We start from the raw sequence: 14,820 nt of genomic DNA on the forward strand, positions 1-14,820 counted from the left end.
GGAGAACTCAGAAGACAGAGAGGCGGAGACAGAGATCCAATGCTATCATCATACAAGACCTGCTTCTAGAACGTCCCGACACATGAACTGAGAAACTAACATCTCTCTCCCCAGTTTTGGTATCGCAGCTATGTGTAACTGAAAGAGCCCCGCCACAGGACCAGACTGCGTCTGCTCTCCTGGCCCCCAGAAGCCCTCAGGCCCAAAGCCCACCAGGAGGCCTCTCTTGCCTCACACGAGGCACTCGCTGCCTGCCTCCCCTTCTCTGCAGCTCTCAGCCTGGCTCCAGGCCCTGATGGGTGGTCTGGGGCTTGCAGTCTCCGACGAGTTCCCCACTCGACTCCGGTCCGGCAGCTCACCCCCCAAGCCACCCTCCACATGGTCGGGAAATCTGACCTTTCTGAAGAAGATGATACGGAATCCTGCCGCCTTCCCACGTAACACCTCTGTGAGCTCACTGCTACCCGCACCAGTTTTCTAAAGGGTGGGGTGCATGTCCCTGCAGGTAAGTGAGCTGACTGCAGATGGCAGGTGGACCCAGCACGCCAACACACTGAGACACAGAACAAGAAACTTAGGCCCCTTTTGGTTCTCTTACAAGCCTTCTGATTTCTTTACAGAGAAAAATCTCCACCCGGTCCCTGCTCAAGCTCTGACATCTATCTTTCTACCACTTGCTTCTCTCCCTTTTTATTTTTTTAAATGTATTTAAAGTTTATTTATTTATTTTGGAAGAGCCAGAGACAGCGTTAGAGTGGGAAGGGCAGAGAAAGAGAAGGGGACAGAGAATCCTAAGCAGGCTCTGTGCTGTCAGCACTGAGCCCAAAGGGGGGCTCAAACTCACAAAACTGTGAGATCATGAGCTGAGCCGAAACCAAGAGTCTGATGCTTAACTGACTGAGCCACCCAGGCACACCCTCTCCCTTTTTAACAAGAAGAGGGAAAGCCTTGAGCTCGAAACCTTCCACAACAAGCTAGAACTCTGAAACGCTATTTTGTGTTCATTGCATTTATTTTTATGGTCACCCTCTAATTATGCCAATGATACTGGTTTTTCATTGACTCATTTCAGTAGTTATATAAAGATTTTTTTTTGGAAATTGGTTAGTATAAACAAAAAAAATGAATCTATTTAAAGAAAAACTAAGGCAGGGGCGCCTGGGTGGCTCAGTCGGTTAAGTGTCGGGCTTTGGCTCAGGTCACGATCTCATGGTTCGTGGGTTCAAGCCCCGTGTCGGGCTCTGTGCTGACAGCTCAGAGCCTGAAGCCTGCTTCGGATTCAGTGTCTCCCTCTCTCTCTGTCCCTCCTCTGCTCATGCTCTGTCTCTCTCTGTCTCTCTCTCTCAAGAGTAAATAAACATTAACGAAATAAAAACTAAGGCAAATAACAGGATGTATTTGGATATGGTGAATGATGTTTGGCAAACAACAATTCACAGGATGAAATGTGATCTCCTCAGCCAGGCACACAAGGCCCTTCACGTTCCGCCCCTTGACAACTCCTTCCAACCCACTGAAGGGCTTGGGACTCCCTTGATTGAGTTTCACAAAGCCATGCTTCCAACCTTCTGCCCACGCTGTTCCTTCTGTCTGATGTCCTTTCCCCACACCGTCCTCATCAACTTAGAACAACCCTATCCATGCCTTAAGACTCGGGTCAATGTAACTGTCTACTGTGGCCCAACTACTCAAAGATTTGAAGGCTACCTGTGCTCTCTCAGGCCACTTTTTGAGCCTCTTCTTTGAGGCTGAGAGACCCCTGAAGACCAGAATGGTCTTTCACCTCTGTGTCTGGCACAGAGGCTCAGTTAGAGCAGGGCGGATGGAAGGGACCCCCGCTGGGGGACGTGGACCAATCAGATGCAAGCATAGGCTTGCCCAGGAGATGGCACAGGCTCGTTGCCCAAAAAGTGGAAAGAGGAGGGCTTCCAAAGGAAGGAAAGGGGGAAGGGAGTGATCTGCAGAGGCAGGTGCCTGAGGCTGGGCCCCCCCAGTACAGCCCAGGGGTTCCCCCAGGAGAGAGAGGGAGGTGAACATCCTGGGCTAAGGGTCCTTCAGAGGCCTGGAGCAGAGAGCCCGGTAGGCCAAGGTTCTCAACCTTAACTTATATTTGGATCATCTCTGAACTTGTTATAATGCCAATTCCTAAGCCGCACCCAAAGACTGACTGGGTGGGTTAGAAGTGGGTCCTGAGCTACACTTTAAAAGGAACGCTTCAGGTGACGTTGAGGGCCACCCTCAGAGAAGCACCAGGCTACAGGTGTCACGGAAGAATGGGAACAGGTAAGGGCCTAGCAGACCAAACTCAGAAATGCATCTGAACTGCAAAGATCCTCTAGAACATTGCATCACTGTCACCGAGAGCCCGAAGACACCATCTACCGGAGAATAAGCGTCGTCAAGGTTATTTAACATACGCCCCGAATAACTCAACGGAGATGTGTTCAGCGAGAGAGAGCCACACACGATCACAGGTGGTCTAGAGGCCGCACGCGGAGTGATCCATCCAAGATGCAGAATCTCTGTTTAGTGACCTTCTCAACCAGCAATTGTAAGCAGGAGACTTAACCCCTGAGAATCAGGATGAGGCCATTTCCGGCTAAAGAAAAACCCTCCTTTGTTTGAATGACCAGGCAATCAACCTGTTCGTAGATGAAATCAAGGCAAACAAGTGAAAGGGAGGTTTCTAGCAGAACTCGATGCAAATGGCTGTCAGGCATCTGTGTAAGTTCGCTCCCAGAGCCTCCGCTTGGCCTCCTAACCAATCGCCTCAAGCGCGAATTAAAATAGAGACATGAAAGCATGCGCATGGGGAGGGTATTTAAGACTGGCCCGATGGCTGCACCCCTCTCAAGCTCTGGCCTTCAGAACAATCCAGGCCGAGTTACTCATCAAATGGAGATTGACTTTTATCTGATTAACCGATGGAGACATCCTCCTCCATCCCGCAGGAACATTCTGTGGGAAAGGCGTTCTGCAGACTGCAGGGAAAAGTTGGGCCTTGGCTTCCCTCCTGCTCGGCCAGTGGAAAATTACAAAGGAAGCAAGGCTGCCCTCTGCTCTGCTCCCGGGGCCTTTCCGGGCCCGGGAAACACAGAGAGAACCCCAGAAACAAACCTTTACTTACCTGGGGCAGAGAGGAGTCTGGGAGGCGGTGGGGGCGGGGGCGGTGGGGGCAGCAAGGGAGGGGGCCGGCACTGGCAGATGTGTTGACAGCTATCAGTCACCTTGGAGCAGGACTTCTGGGGCTCACCGTGTGTCACCTGCAGAAACGGGCACACGCGCCCGAGAGAAGACAATGAGGCCACCAGGAGGGAAATGGACCCACACCACCCGATCCCAGCCAGGGTGGAACCCGGGATCCTCCCTGAAGACCCAAGACCGCCGAGGGGAAGAATGAAGGCGTGGGCTTGGCTCAAAGGGAACGATGTTGTGGGAGGCTGGCCGGGCAGGTTTAGAGACCAAGGTGTTATTCCCAGCTCTGCCAGGGACCCGCTGAGGCCGTGACAAGTAACTTGGATATTAATGAGAGGTCGACAAGAATTTGATGGTTAACTCTCAGAATTTCCCTCCTGTACAAATGAGGAAACCGAGACCCAGGCAGGAGAAGTGGCTGCCCAAGGTTCCCACACCATGTGGTGACAGGATACTGATTTCACCTCCTCAGTAACCCTAGCCAACCGTTCTTCCAGTCTCCAGAAGCCCTCGCCTTCTCTCTGTCCACAGCTCCTGACAGCCTTCCTCCGTCAACTCAGGCCAAGGTGCCCCCATCTTGAGGAAGGAAGCCTACCTTCCCAGGCCATGTGAGCAAGAGAGCCGGAGGGGTCTTGTGGGAAACACAGGACCAAACCATCCACATCCTCCCAGCAATCCGCGAGTGCTTGCCCACAGCTCAGGAGATCATGTGGCCACAGGGCCGTGCTCAGGAGGCCCCTGACAACGTTTCCAGCCCCACCGCACCCCATGCTCTCAGCTTCCGCTCTGCCTTCAATGCCCTCCTTCTACTCCCTGGACCCTGGCCATGCATCGCCCCTCCCCCTCCACTTTGCATATGCTGCTCCAGCGTCCCGGAATGTTCTCCAACACCTTTCTCTCGCTTTGTCCATTACTCAGAGCGGCTATCACCTCCTCAGGAAAGCATGCCTGACCAGGTCAGTTCTCCTTGTATAGGCTCTCCTGGTACCAGGTTCCACTCTGTGGGGCAAAAATCTACATTTGGGTGATTGCCTGGTTCCCACCTGTTTTCACCACTGGACTATAAGCTCTATGGGGGTGGTGGCTGGGCCTTGGATTTTCTGCCACTAAGGGAATGCCTGGCATACAGTAAATACTTGGTGAATGGATGGACGGACGGACGGATGGATGAATGGATGAGTATTAAAAACTGGACCAGAATCCATAGCTCTTGACTCCTGGTCTGTACTCTTTCCACACCAGCCTTCATTACGTCACTTGTAAACAAGGACGGGGGCTGTGCTTGACCAGTAGTTCCAAACCCTGATGGCACATTAGAACCTCCCGGGCAGCTTTAAAAAAAAAAACAAAAACTCGTGCCGGAGCCTTTCCCAAGACCGGTTAAATCAAAATTTCTGCAGGTGGAGCTGGGCATGACTATTTCGTCTAATGTCCCCAGGCTAGACTTCTGTTTAGCCCGCGTGAGAACTGCTGGCTTAGACACACCGCCAGCGTCCCTCCCTGCAGCAGAGGGCCCTAACCCATAAGCCTCCGGCTCTGTGCCCGTCCCAGGGAACAAGCAGATTCAACGGCCTGGAGGGAAGAGTTGGCGGTCACCCTCACCTCAACGAAGCCCACCGTAACTTCTCTGGCTGTCATCTCAGGGGAGTAGAAACCCAAAACCCCAGGTTCTCTGCAACCAGCCACCTGCAATGCAGCCTGCCATTGGGAAAGGCATTTGCAGACGGCCTTTGGAGGCCCTATGCAGCCTCCTCCTCTGTGCGTGTCCCCGGCCCGGCAGAGAGACCCCACGGGGCTCTGACACTCCCTTCCCACTTGGAGGCCTTGAACAGGCTGGGTAATGACCACTGGGGGATGGCAGCAGGAGGTGGACTGATTTACAGCCCTAACTTAATATCTACCGGGCCAAGAAGCTGCTGCTTGCGACCGTTTAGAGGGTGCATGCTTTCAGAGGGCCATGGAGTGAGTTTCAAACTCCAAAGGCAATCTCATCGCCCGCCGGGAAGGGCAGATCCTCAGATGGTGGGCCTCTCCTAGTCAGTCCATGGAGATGCCTAACTCGTAGCATAGCAGCTTCACCAGTGCACCTGTCAGCTCTCCCGTGGCTATTGAGCTGCCCTCCTCTTGGTTCCGACCTTCTAAGACCTTCTAAGACCACGGGGGTTGCTCGAAGGCTCCATTCTGCCAATGCTGGCCTCCGAGGGCGTTCCTCTACTGGATTCCACCAGTGTGCAAACGTCAAGCAATGCCACTGCTAAAGCAATTACTCTCCCTCTCTCCGAGGGGCAATTTATGCAAGAGTTCAAGAGGCACGTCTGCTTAACCCAGCCCAACACGATGACCCAGTTTTCTGTGAGAGGATATAAGGGTACGGATGTATAAGAGAGTTTAATGCGATGAAATTATCAGTGGGGGAGCCGGGGCCAAGTTTCAAGGCTGAAGGGGGAGGGAACAAAGGAACGCATGGCACTTAAAAAAAATCCATGGTTCCTTGGTGTCTGGCTGTCTGTCCTTCTCCCTGGGGGGTGGACCCCACTTGGGGCCCCTCACTGGGGTGTGGTCCAGTGCAAGCCTGTGGCTACCGAGCCTCTCTTGACTGGTTACTTGCCAACTTCCTGAGCCCCACGTCCCCCACCCCCACCCCAGAAAATAGATCCATCTGCCCAGGGTAGCTTCTTCACCTCGTAAACCCTTCTCTCTGGGCACTTTCCCCACTGTTTGGTAATGTCCACTGCCCACACTGAGCCGTGAGCATTTGGGGCAGGCAGGTGGTGGGTGGGTCTGTGCTTTATTAGTCCTGACCAAGTGAGACTTCCTGAGCCCTACTGTGTGTCAGCCATGGGAAACAGGCTCTCGTTTCACTCTCATGAAGATCACGGAGAGAGGCAAGTATTGTCATCCGTGCTTATGGTGGGGCGGGGCTCGGATAGGGACGACAGACCCAGAAAGGCTAAGTAACGCACTAAGATTTCACAGGGCCCTGCATTCAGTTGGTGCACAATGAAAAGACGTGTTGGGGGATGGTCTGCCCACCAGTGGAGAAACACAAGATCTCTTCTGTTCCCCAACTCTGGGTCCCCTCGGGGGTTCTGCAGATTGGCGGTTGTTGTGTTTAGACCAGTAGAGAAAACAATCTCAGCACTGGGAACTTGTCTCAACACCTGGCTTGCTTGCTTTGAATCGTGGGGAGTCCCACAAGGAGAAGAAACTTACCCCTGAGGTCACCTGCTCTTGGCTGGACTTGAATAAAAATGGGCAGAGGCCCAGGGAGGTCAACCACCTGCCTAAAGCCCGCCGAACAAAAGCTGACACCATTACTTCCTGTGACCACTTCTGGTCCCGTTTTGCTGTCCCCTGCCTTCCTGCCCCTGCTCTGCAGCATTCCCCTGGGGCCAGAATCTTGTCAACGCTGCTGTCATGGACAGCGGGCTGAGGGACAGGTAAGTCCCACAGTCACCTGGATTTGGTACCTGCCACTGTGGTTTGGGGGCCATGGTGCTCCATGGTTACCGGTTCCCGCTCACTCCCGGCCAATCAGTGCAGCTTTTCGGGTCGGTGGATGTTACCTCCTGAATAGCCCTTAACTCCATCAATGTTTCCCCACTCCCACTACTACCGCTCTAAACCAGGACACCGTTGTATCTTCCCAGGGCAGCACCTGCCTCTGACTTAGGATTGTGAGATAAAATACAGGACACCTTGTGAAATTTTCGACAAACAGCAATTTTTAGTAGAAGTATGTCCCAAATATCGTATGGGATATACTTACACTAAAAGCATGGGCCACTGTTGATTTGAAATTCAAGTTTAACTGGATGTCCTGCAATTTTACCTGCTAAATCTGGCAACTGCTCCCCTCCGCGGCCTCCTTGCCTCTTGCCTCACCCCCACCTCTCCAAATCTATCTTGTCAGTGGGGCTGGACCAAGATTTCTAAAATGCCAGGCTGAGATTATGTCATTTCTTGCTGAAAACCTTCGACAGCTCCCACGGCCCTCAGGATCAAGTCCAAGCTGTAAGACACTAGGTTAGCGGCTTACAATAGTGGCCTTACCTGGGACTCCCCTCCCCTCCCCAAGGTTCTTCCAGTGCCCCATTCTCTGCTCTGGGCTCAGGGTTATTCCCTTTGCCTGGAGGCTTCCTTCACACGGCATCCTGCTCCTATCTTGTCCTTGTTCATGCCTCAGCTGAAGCCCTCCACCTGCCAGGCTTCTCTGACCCTTCCATCGGGTCTCATCTCCAAGCTGTCTGCTCCTGCTGAGTTCTCTTACCTATCATTACTTAATTATCTCTCCAGTGCCAGACTGTCAGTGCCATGAGGGCAGGGACTGCCCCCGCACTTCACAAAGGGCCTGGCAAACAGTAGGTGCCCAATAAATGCTACTGATGAAATGAGCTCAGCCTTGCTGGTGGCTCCTCTTTAGCGCACAGAGACCCACTGGCCCGGATCAGAGCCTGTCTCCCTGGAGGACGCCCACAAAGATGATGGCTTCTGGCATCTTTTATGGAGACAGGCCAGCACCACAGTAACTTGATGAGACACACTCCTGTCACACCTAATAAATTTGCCAGCCTGTCATCCTCTTTGCTTGCAAAAAAAAGGAATCATCGGGAAGTGAACTTAGAAGAACCCTAAATCACAAAAGCTCAGAATCGCTATTCCAGACACATTAAAGAAGAAAGGGGAAAGGCTAGGGAATGCCCCCACCAACCTTGTGGCAATTTAAATGTCATCTGACTTTAATGATTAAGTTCCTTATCATCTGGGCGGCAGCCAGAGGCGTCAGGCGGATTGCAAGGTGGGAACCTGGTGCTTTGGGGGGACCACAGGTCTCTTGCTTCACCAATTACCCTATTAATTACAGCACTTTGATATGTCGGTCTCCGTCTCGCAAATGCTTACAACTTTGGGGGATTCTTCTGGCAAAATGCTTATGAAAACACAGATAGCTCTGAGTTCTTTCTCTATATTCAAGGAACTCCTATGATGTGACAGATTTTAACCTCTCCACTTAAAGGAAAATACATGGCTTTGCGCACTTGTATTTTTCTCTTCTCCCCTCCGTTCCCGTGGATTCAGCTCTTCTGCTTAACAACCAGATCCATCCATTCTAAAGCCCCTCTTCTCCTGGCTTCTCGGTCCTTATCATTTGTAGATTAATTTTTCCAGAGCCTCCTGCCAAGATTTTACCCATTTTACTTGTCTGGAGGACTCCTTTTCTAATTGATTTTCACAAAAATTGATTTGTATTGAGTAACAGCATCTGAAGCGCACGCACACACATACACACACACACACACACACACACACACACACACACACACGCCTGGGTAAGTACGGCCTGGCTGAAAGAGGTGGTTAAAAAAACTGAGCTGCTGTCACAAAATTATTTCTTTTGGTGGTCATGGTGGGGAGACAGGGGGTCTGCTGCCTCAGTCTTGCTAGTCGACACCACAGAATTCCAGTCTTGGAGACTGACAACATCATTATGTGGCTGTCTATACATATCAGCTGCAAAAAGTGTTAGGGAAAACGGTAAACAAACGAATATAAAAACACAGTGAACTTGACATCTGAGGTTCAACTAAAAGTTGAACAAGGGAAGCTGGTCCCAAACCGCCCGAGTGTTTACAAGTGACAAAACCCTGAATCCCGAGGCGGCACAGCTGAGTTTAATAACTGCTGTTTCACACATTAAACAAAGCTGTCAATTCCAAAAGGAAAACAATGGTGAGGGAGACAGAGGCAAGCCAGACAAGAGAGCAGAGAAGATAAGCCTGGTGCTGAGGGTGGGGGGCAGACTCTGGTTGACCCACCCGCTCAACCAGCACGCTCCTTCCAGCATGAGAACCCCTGGTGCTCCCCAATAATCACCCAGGCCACCATCTGAGCGGGACAGACGACAGCTGGTTCCCAGGGGGGCCCCATCCCTCGGGACAGCTCACGGACCGCGGCAGACTGGCAAGGGGTCTCCCCCTATCCTCTTTTCTTTGATTTCTCCCTCCCTGTTCAGGGCAACCATCCCAACGATCCCCCACCCCCAAAATGCCACCAGAAGAACATGAAGACGCAAAGACCCCAGGGTTGGGCGGTTCAATGCTCCAAACAATAAAAATGCCCTCCAGCGCCTGCTGAGCCACTGAGAATTCAAAAATCTCCAACAGACTCTGTCGTGATCAACAGAGTGCCTGGCCATGCAGACAGAAGAGCAGCATTACCATTACTAGTATCAATTACTCGCAGCAGCTACCGTTTAGTGTTGATTACGGTCCAGGCACGGCTTTAAGCAATCTTTACTCGCTTGATCTCATCCAAGTCTTGTAACGGCACAGAGAGGAACAAGAAACCGAGGCCCTGAGAGGCATTGCCTGAGGTCCTGAGCCGGCGAGGGCCAGAGCCGGGGCTCCAAATTCAGCGCTGACACCAAAGTCCACTTCACCACTCCACCGTACCACTGACCGTGGGCATCCTGGGAGGTACTAGGGGCCATGCCATCTAACCCTCTCCCTGACCCTAACTGACAGAACCCCAGCTGCTGGCCTCCTGGCCTCTGCCCTGGGGGTCTAGGGGGCCCAGGGTGAGGACTCCAGCCCCAGGCAGTCCTTACAGACAGCTCCTTCCTCCATCCCCACCAGTGGCCACCGGGCACCATCCCTGCACTTCTCCAACTCCGCTGCCTACAAGTAGCACAGCCTCTGCTGTGTCAATTCCAGGGTAAGAAGACCGAGTGGAAGTTTACTAGTGATTCTGGTGGGAAATAAAGAATGTATATTGTTGGGACCATTTTCTTTTTAAGTGTGCTAGTGCTCTACGGTTTCTTTTCCCGCATTTCTGCAACAGAATGTTGTCATCAAGAAGGCACTCCCAAGCCCTTTCTGTTCCCATGCCCTGTCCTGCAGGCCTTAGCGCGCCAGGACTGAGGCCTCCCCCTGGAGTTTTGCCCCATCTTTTCACGGCAAGAGTATGGAGGGGTGGGGAGAGCGGGAGGGCTTGCACCTCTACTTTTCCTAAACTCTCCCCAGGGGCAACCAGAGGGCGCCTGCAGGAAGCAGTGCCAGCCCCCCCCCACCCCCACCCCCACCCCCGGTCCAGCCCGCGGAGCCCGCACCTCCCTGCCTAGTAGCCCACAACCCCCTGCCGCCGCTCACCTGCACGAAGCCCCAGAGCGGGTGGAGCGCGCAGTGCAGCAGCAGAGAAGGCCAGCAGCAGCCACGGCGCAGCACCAAGTCCCGGAGGAGCATCTCGGCCCGCAGCACCCGCGCACTCGGGGCGAACTGTCAGGGGAGCAAAGCCCTGGTCAGGCGGAGGCCGCGCGGGCACCGTCTCCCGCGCGCACCCGCACACGTAGCAGTCCCGGTTGGGCGGGCACCCTGGGGCACCCTCATAAACCAAGCCTGCCCCTTCACTCCAGCTTGCACATTCGCTGACCCTTCGTGCACACGCACAGAAGCCGGCATCCCAGAACACTCTGTCCTGGCGCACACCCCCAGAACCCTCTGTGTATACCTTGGCCCCGTGCACACCCCCAGAATCCTGCGTGCACACTTTAGCTCCATGCACACCTCCAGAAACAGCCAAGCACACTTAACCTAGCCCAGTGCATCTCCCCAGAAACCTCCCCAGCCATGCACAACTCACTCCCACTGTGAGCACACTTCAAACCCGGCGGGCACCGCTCACCCTGCCTGCACACCCACAGATACGGCTGCGCACACCCACCGACTCATGCCTGCACACTCGCTGACCCTGCATGCACAACACCGGGAAATCACACGCTGCGTGCACCCTCCCTGCCCCGCCGGCCCCCACTGCGCACACTGCAACATAGGCACCTCCGTGCGCACCCCGTTCGCCCTCGCGCGCTCTCCCCGGCCCGGGCCTCCCGCTTCAGGGCGTGAGCCTCCCTCCGGCCTCCCTCTCCGCCCGCACCCCTCCGGTGCCTCACGCCACCTTGCCTGGCGGCGGCCCCAGCAGATCCTCGGGGAACGCGGGGAAGGGAGGTCCGCGTTCCCCCCGCGGCAGACTGTCCCCGAGCCGCCGGACGGCCCCCATTTAAAGCCAGCCGCCTCCCCGGTCCCCCGCCCTCTAGGCGGGGCCTCGGTCCTCACCCTGGCGACTGCGCGGGCGCCTGGGGGCTTCACGTGCCGGGGAGGAGCGCCGGGCACTGGAGCAAAAGTTTGCGCGCGGCTGGGGCCTCGCGGGCTGCCGAGCGGGGGCCGGGCGCGGCGCGCTCGCACGGGGCGCAGGGCGCGGCGGCTCCGGGCTGCTCCCGGCCGCGCGCGGGTCGGGAGGGGCGGCACCCCGCGCCCGGGGCCGGGGCGGGCTGCCGAGGCGGAGGGGAGGGCGGGGAAAGTCTCCTCCGAGCCGCCGGGAGCGGGCGGCGCGAGCCTCCCCGGATCCCCGCCCTTCCCGGTGGCGCCGCGCGGCTGCCCGGGGCGCGGGGGTGCCGGAGCCGTCCTCGTCCGTCACGCCGGCCCGCGGGAGGCGCTGCCCGGGTGCGCCCGCTCGGGCAGCAGGGCCGCGGGCGGAGGCGAAATAAATAATGCACGAAAAAGGAAAACAGACGTGAGCCTCGCCAGAGCCTCGCCCGCCTCCCGCCCGGAGCTGCGCTCCCGCCCGCGCTCCCCGCCGTCGCCGCCAGCGCCGCTGCAGTGATTCCTCGTCTCCATCTAGCGAGGCTATTGTGTATTGGGAGCTTAATAATTTATTTATTCACCCGCGAGGAAGAGGACTCCCGGCCCCAGGGGGTCTGGCTCCACGCCCGCCCTTCCCCCGAGTTTCTCCGGGGCGGCGGGAAGGGGGCAAGGACTGACTCGCGGAGACCCCTTCCTGCGCTCCGTCCTTGCGGACTGTCTCCCCTCCCCCCGCCCCATTCGGAACGGCAGTGTCCCCTGGGTGTCGTGGCTCGAAGGGGCAAGCCGGCCCTCCCGGGGCCAAGGGCCCTGTTGTCCCTTCTGTAGTCTCAGTGCAGGGACCTCTCCAACCACACGCTGCGTCTTGGAGGGAGTTGCCTGCGGCCCTGGGGAGGACCTCTCCACCACTGCTTTTCCTCAACCGTCTCCAACTCCTCTGTTGGAGGCAAGATTATCAACAAGTCGGTCGCGAAGTAGCCTGCCACGTTTCGTTCAAACCCGCTGCCCCCGGCCTCCCAGACCGCACCGCAGGTATGCGCAGCCGCTCTGTTTATCCGGTGTAAGCGCTTGGGAAGCGCTTTGATGGATGGCCTTCCAGAAGGTCCCCCAAAGCGTGGACAATCCTATTTTTAGGTGGGGGGAAGGAGGGAACCAAGAGCCCAGGACTAAGAGTGGAGAGTCAGACACTGTAGTTGACTCACTGAAGAAACATTTACTCAGTTCCTTCTCACAGTCTCTGCGGGCACCCTGCATCACCCCGTATAGACACACACCCATATAGACACACACTCCAAGTACAAACTGCCCTGCAGACCAGTTTTCCGACCAGTTTTCTAGGGACCTCTTGCATGCAGAGTGCTCACCCAAGACTATTCTCCGGGTAGACTCTTTAGAGCCACATCTGAACCAAGAAGACATGGGGGGAGAAACGTGAATGGGACTCTATGCCTTCCCCCCCGCGAGCCTGGGGTGCAGTCAAGGAGACAGATGGTGAAATCGGCCATTCTGCCCTCCAGCTGTGGTGCAAGAGAGGGGTCTGCTGTAAGCAGGGGTAGAGGAATGTGGATGAGGCAGAAGGCAGTCGAGGCTTCCAGATGAAAATGGCCTCTGGGAATGGGAGACTATTTCAAGTGTTGGGAATCCCTTGGGCAAAGAGGTGGAGATACTTGTGCATTCACTCATTCATTCATGCACTCACTCATTCATCCATTCCATACACGGTGTCTTTGAGTGCCTACTGAGGTCAGACGGAGCATTTGAGGAGGGGTATACACCCGGGCACAAGTGAGATATTGGTGCTGTCCTGTGCGACAACCACGAAGGGAGGAGGGATGGTAAGAACATATTGAAAGAGGGGGCTTCCCAGGTGACTTTCTCTCACTAATAGTTTGAAGCAGAAGGATGAGTCACAAAATTGAGCCACTATTCATCAGCTGAGGTCAAAACAACATTGATTATGCTAATGCCTTTCTACTGAAGCCAGTCAGGGTATTTTGTTCAGTTTGTGATTCCAGTCTTTAGATGTGACAGCAACCTGTCATGTTTGTACACGGAGCTCTTTACCGCTTAAAAAATGTTCTTCGTATCACATTTAATGCCATTCTCACAACTCTGCGAGGTGAAGGTAATTGCTCCATTCGACAGGTTCAGAGACGTGAGGAACTTGTCCGGGCTCACACAGCCGCTCACCTGGGATTGAGAAGGACTGAGCCCCAGGCAGTCGTCCCGTTCTTTGGAAGGACCTGGGCAGGTTTTATATGTTGGAAGGCCTGCATTATACATTCTGGTCTTCAGGACTCCTGTGCTCGGCCCTCTCTGTGTACCTCTGGGCCCGTAACCTCCTGGCCTTCCTAACACTGTGGAGCATCACAGCCTTAGGGCAAAGAACAGCCTCTGGCATGGGCCCCCCTCCCCCCATAGCAGGGCTGAGGCGGGGCTCTGGTTCCTCTCACCCTTGCTGGACCCAAATGGCAACCGCACACCACAGTCCCTGGGATCTGCCTACAGGGGACCGGGCAACTGCTCAGAACTGCAGGGGGGCAAATTTTGACCAGTGAAAGGAGGAAAGATCCGGTGCTTGGATCGTAGTGGTCTCACTGGGCCTGTCAGGAGATTCGAGTAGGCACGACTGGGCAACCGGCAGTGTGTTCTTCTGAAGACATGGCCAGCTCAGTAGCATACAGCCTTGTGTTCCCTTGCTTGCTCCACTCCCCTTGCCCGCTCACGTCTGTTGCCCGAGGGTCGTATCCCTCAGTAAAGGATTAGCAAGCAAGCATTGCTTCATGCTCTGTCTCCCCAGGAACTACAGACAATTGGTACCACAAGTGACCCTAGAAAGCCGATCTTCAGGATGGAATGTTGGAGCCGGACTGCGATCTGTCTGGAAGCAATACGAGCCCCATTACTGATGGTAAGCAGGGTCGTATATGGCATATAGCGACCCTACAATTTCTGAAGCTTCACCCGTGGCTACTTGGAATGAGATGCAGGTAGAAAGCCAGGCTTTGGAAGGTCACGTGGCTGCTGTGCATGATCGACATGGGGGAAATGATAATCATAAGGACTGTGGGGTTAGATGGCTTCTGACAGCACTGGAAAGCCAATGATAGGCTCAGGGAAGCCATTTGCCAACTGACATCCACAAGACAGACTGTGTGAAGGTCAGGCTCCAGAACTGGTATGTGGGGTGGCAGAGCTGACAAGGAGTCTTGGCGTGCAACCACGCAGGCGTCCCGTGTCCAAGTCAGGGCTCTGATGGGGAGAGAGTTGGACCTTGTGATCTGGAATAGAGACATTTGGTTGACAAGCCCTGAAAAATCTTAGACCCCCCACCCCAGATCTCCCTAAATCTGCTGGCTGGTAGAAGCATCTCTCTCTCCCTTTGTCAGAAAACAAACAAACAAACAAAAAAACAAAAAAAACAGCTCCTCTTGGCCTGGAGACCAAGCAATGACCTAATGGCAGCAGGTGCCTTGCACTGCGGTGCTGGTTC

General features: G+C 54.9%; 1 protein-coding gene across 1 annotated transcript in view; it reads right to left on the minus strand.

Moving 5' to 3' along the window:
• Positions 1-10,436, minus strand: part of PRIMA1 (proline rich membrane anchor 1) — a 61,210-nt gene extending 50,774 nt beyond the window's left edge. The window contains exons 1-2 of the mRNA XM_042944174.1: positions 10,344-10,436; positions 3,128-3,263 (exon numbers count right to left, since the gene is read on the minus strand). Coding sequence (XP_042800108.1) covers positions 3,128-3,263; positions 10,344-10,436 — 229 coding nt within the window. The remainder of the gene's footprint in view (positions 1-3,127; positions 3,264-10,343) is intronic.
• Between the last annotated feature and the right edge of the window lie 4,384 nt (positions 10,437-14,820).

This window comes from Panthera leo, chromosome B3, assembly GCF_018350215.1.
Source record: "Panthera leo isolate Ple1 chromosome B3, P.leo_Ple1_pat1.1, whole genome shotgun sequence".
Taxonomy (NCBI): Eukaryota; Metazoa; Chordata; class Mammalia; order Carnivora; family Felidae; genus Panthera; species Panthera leo.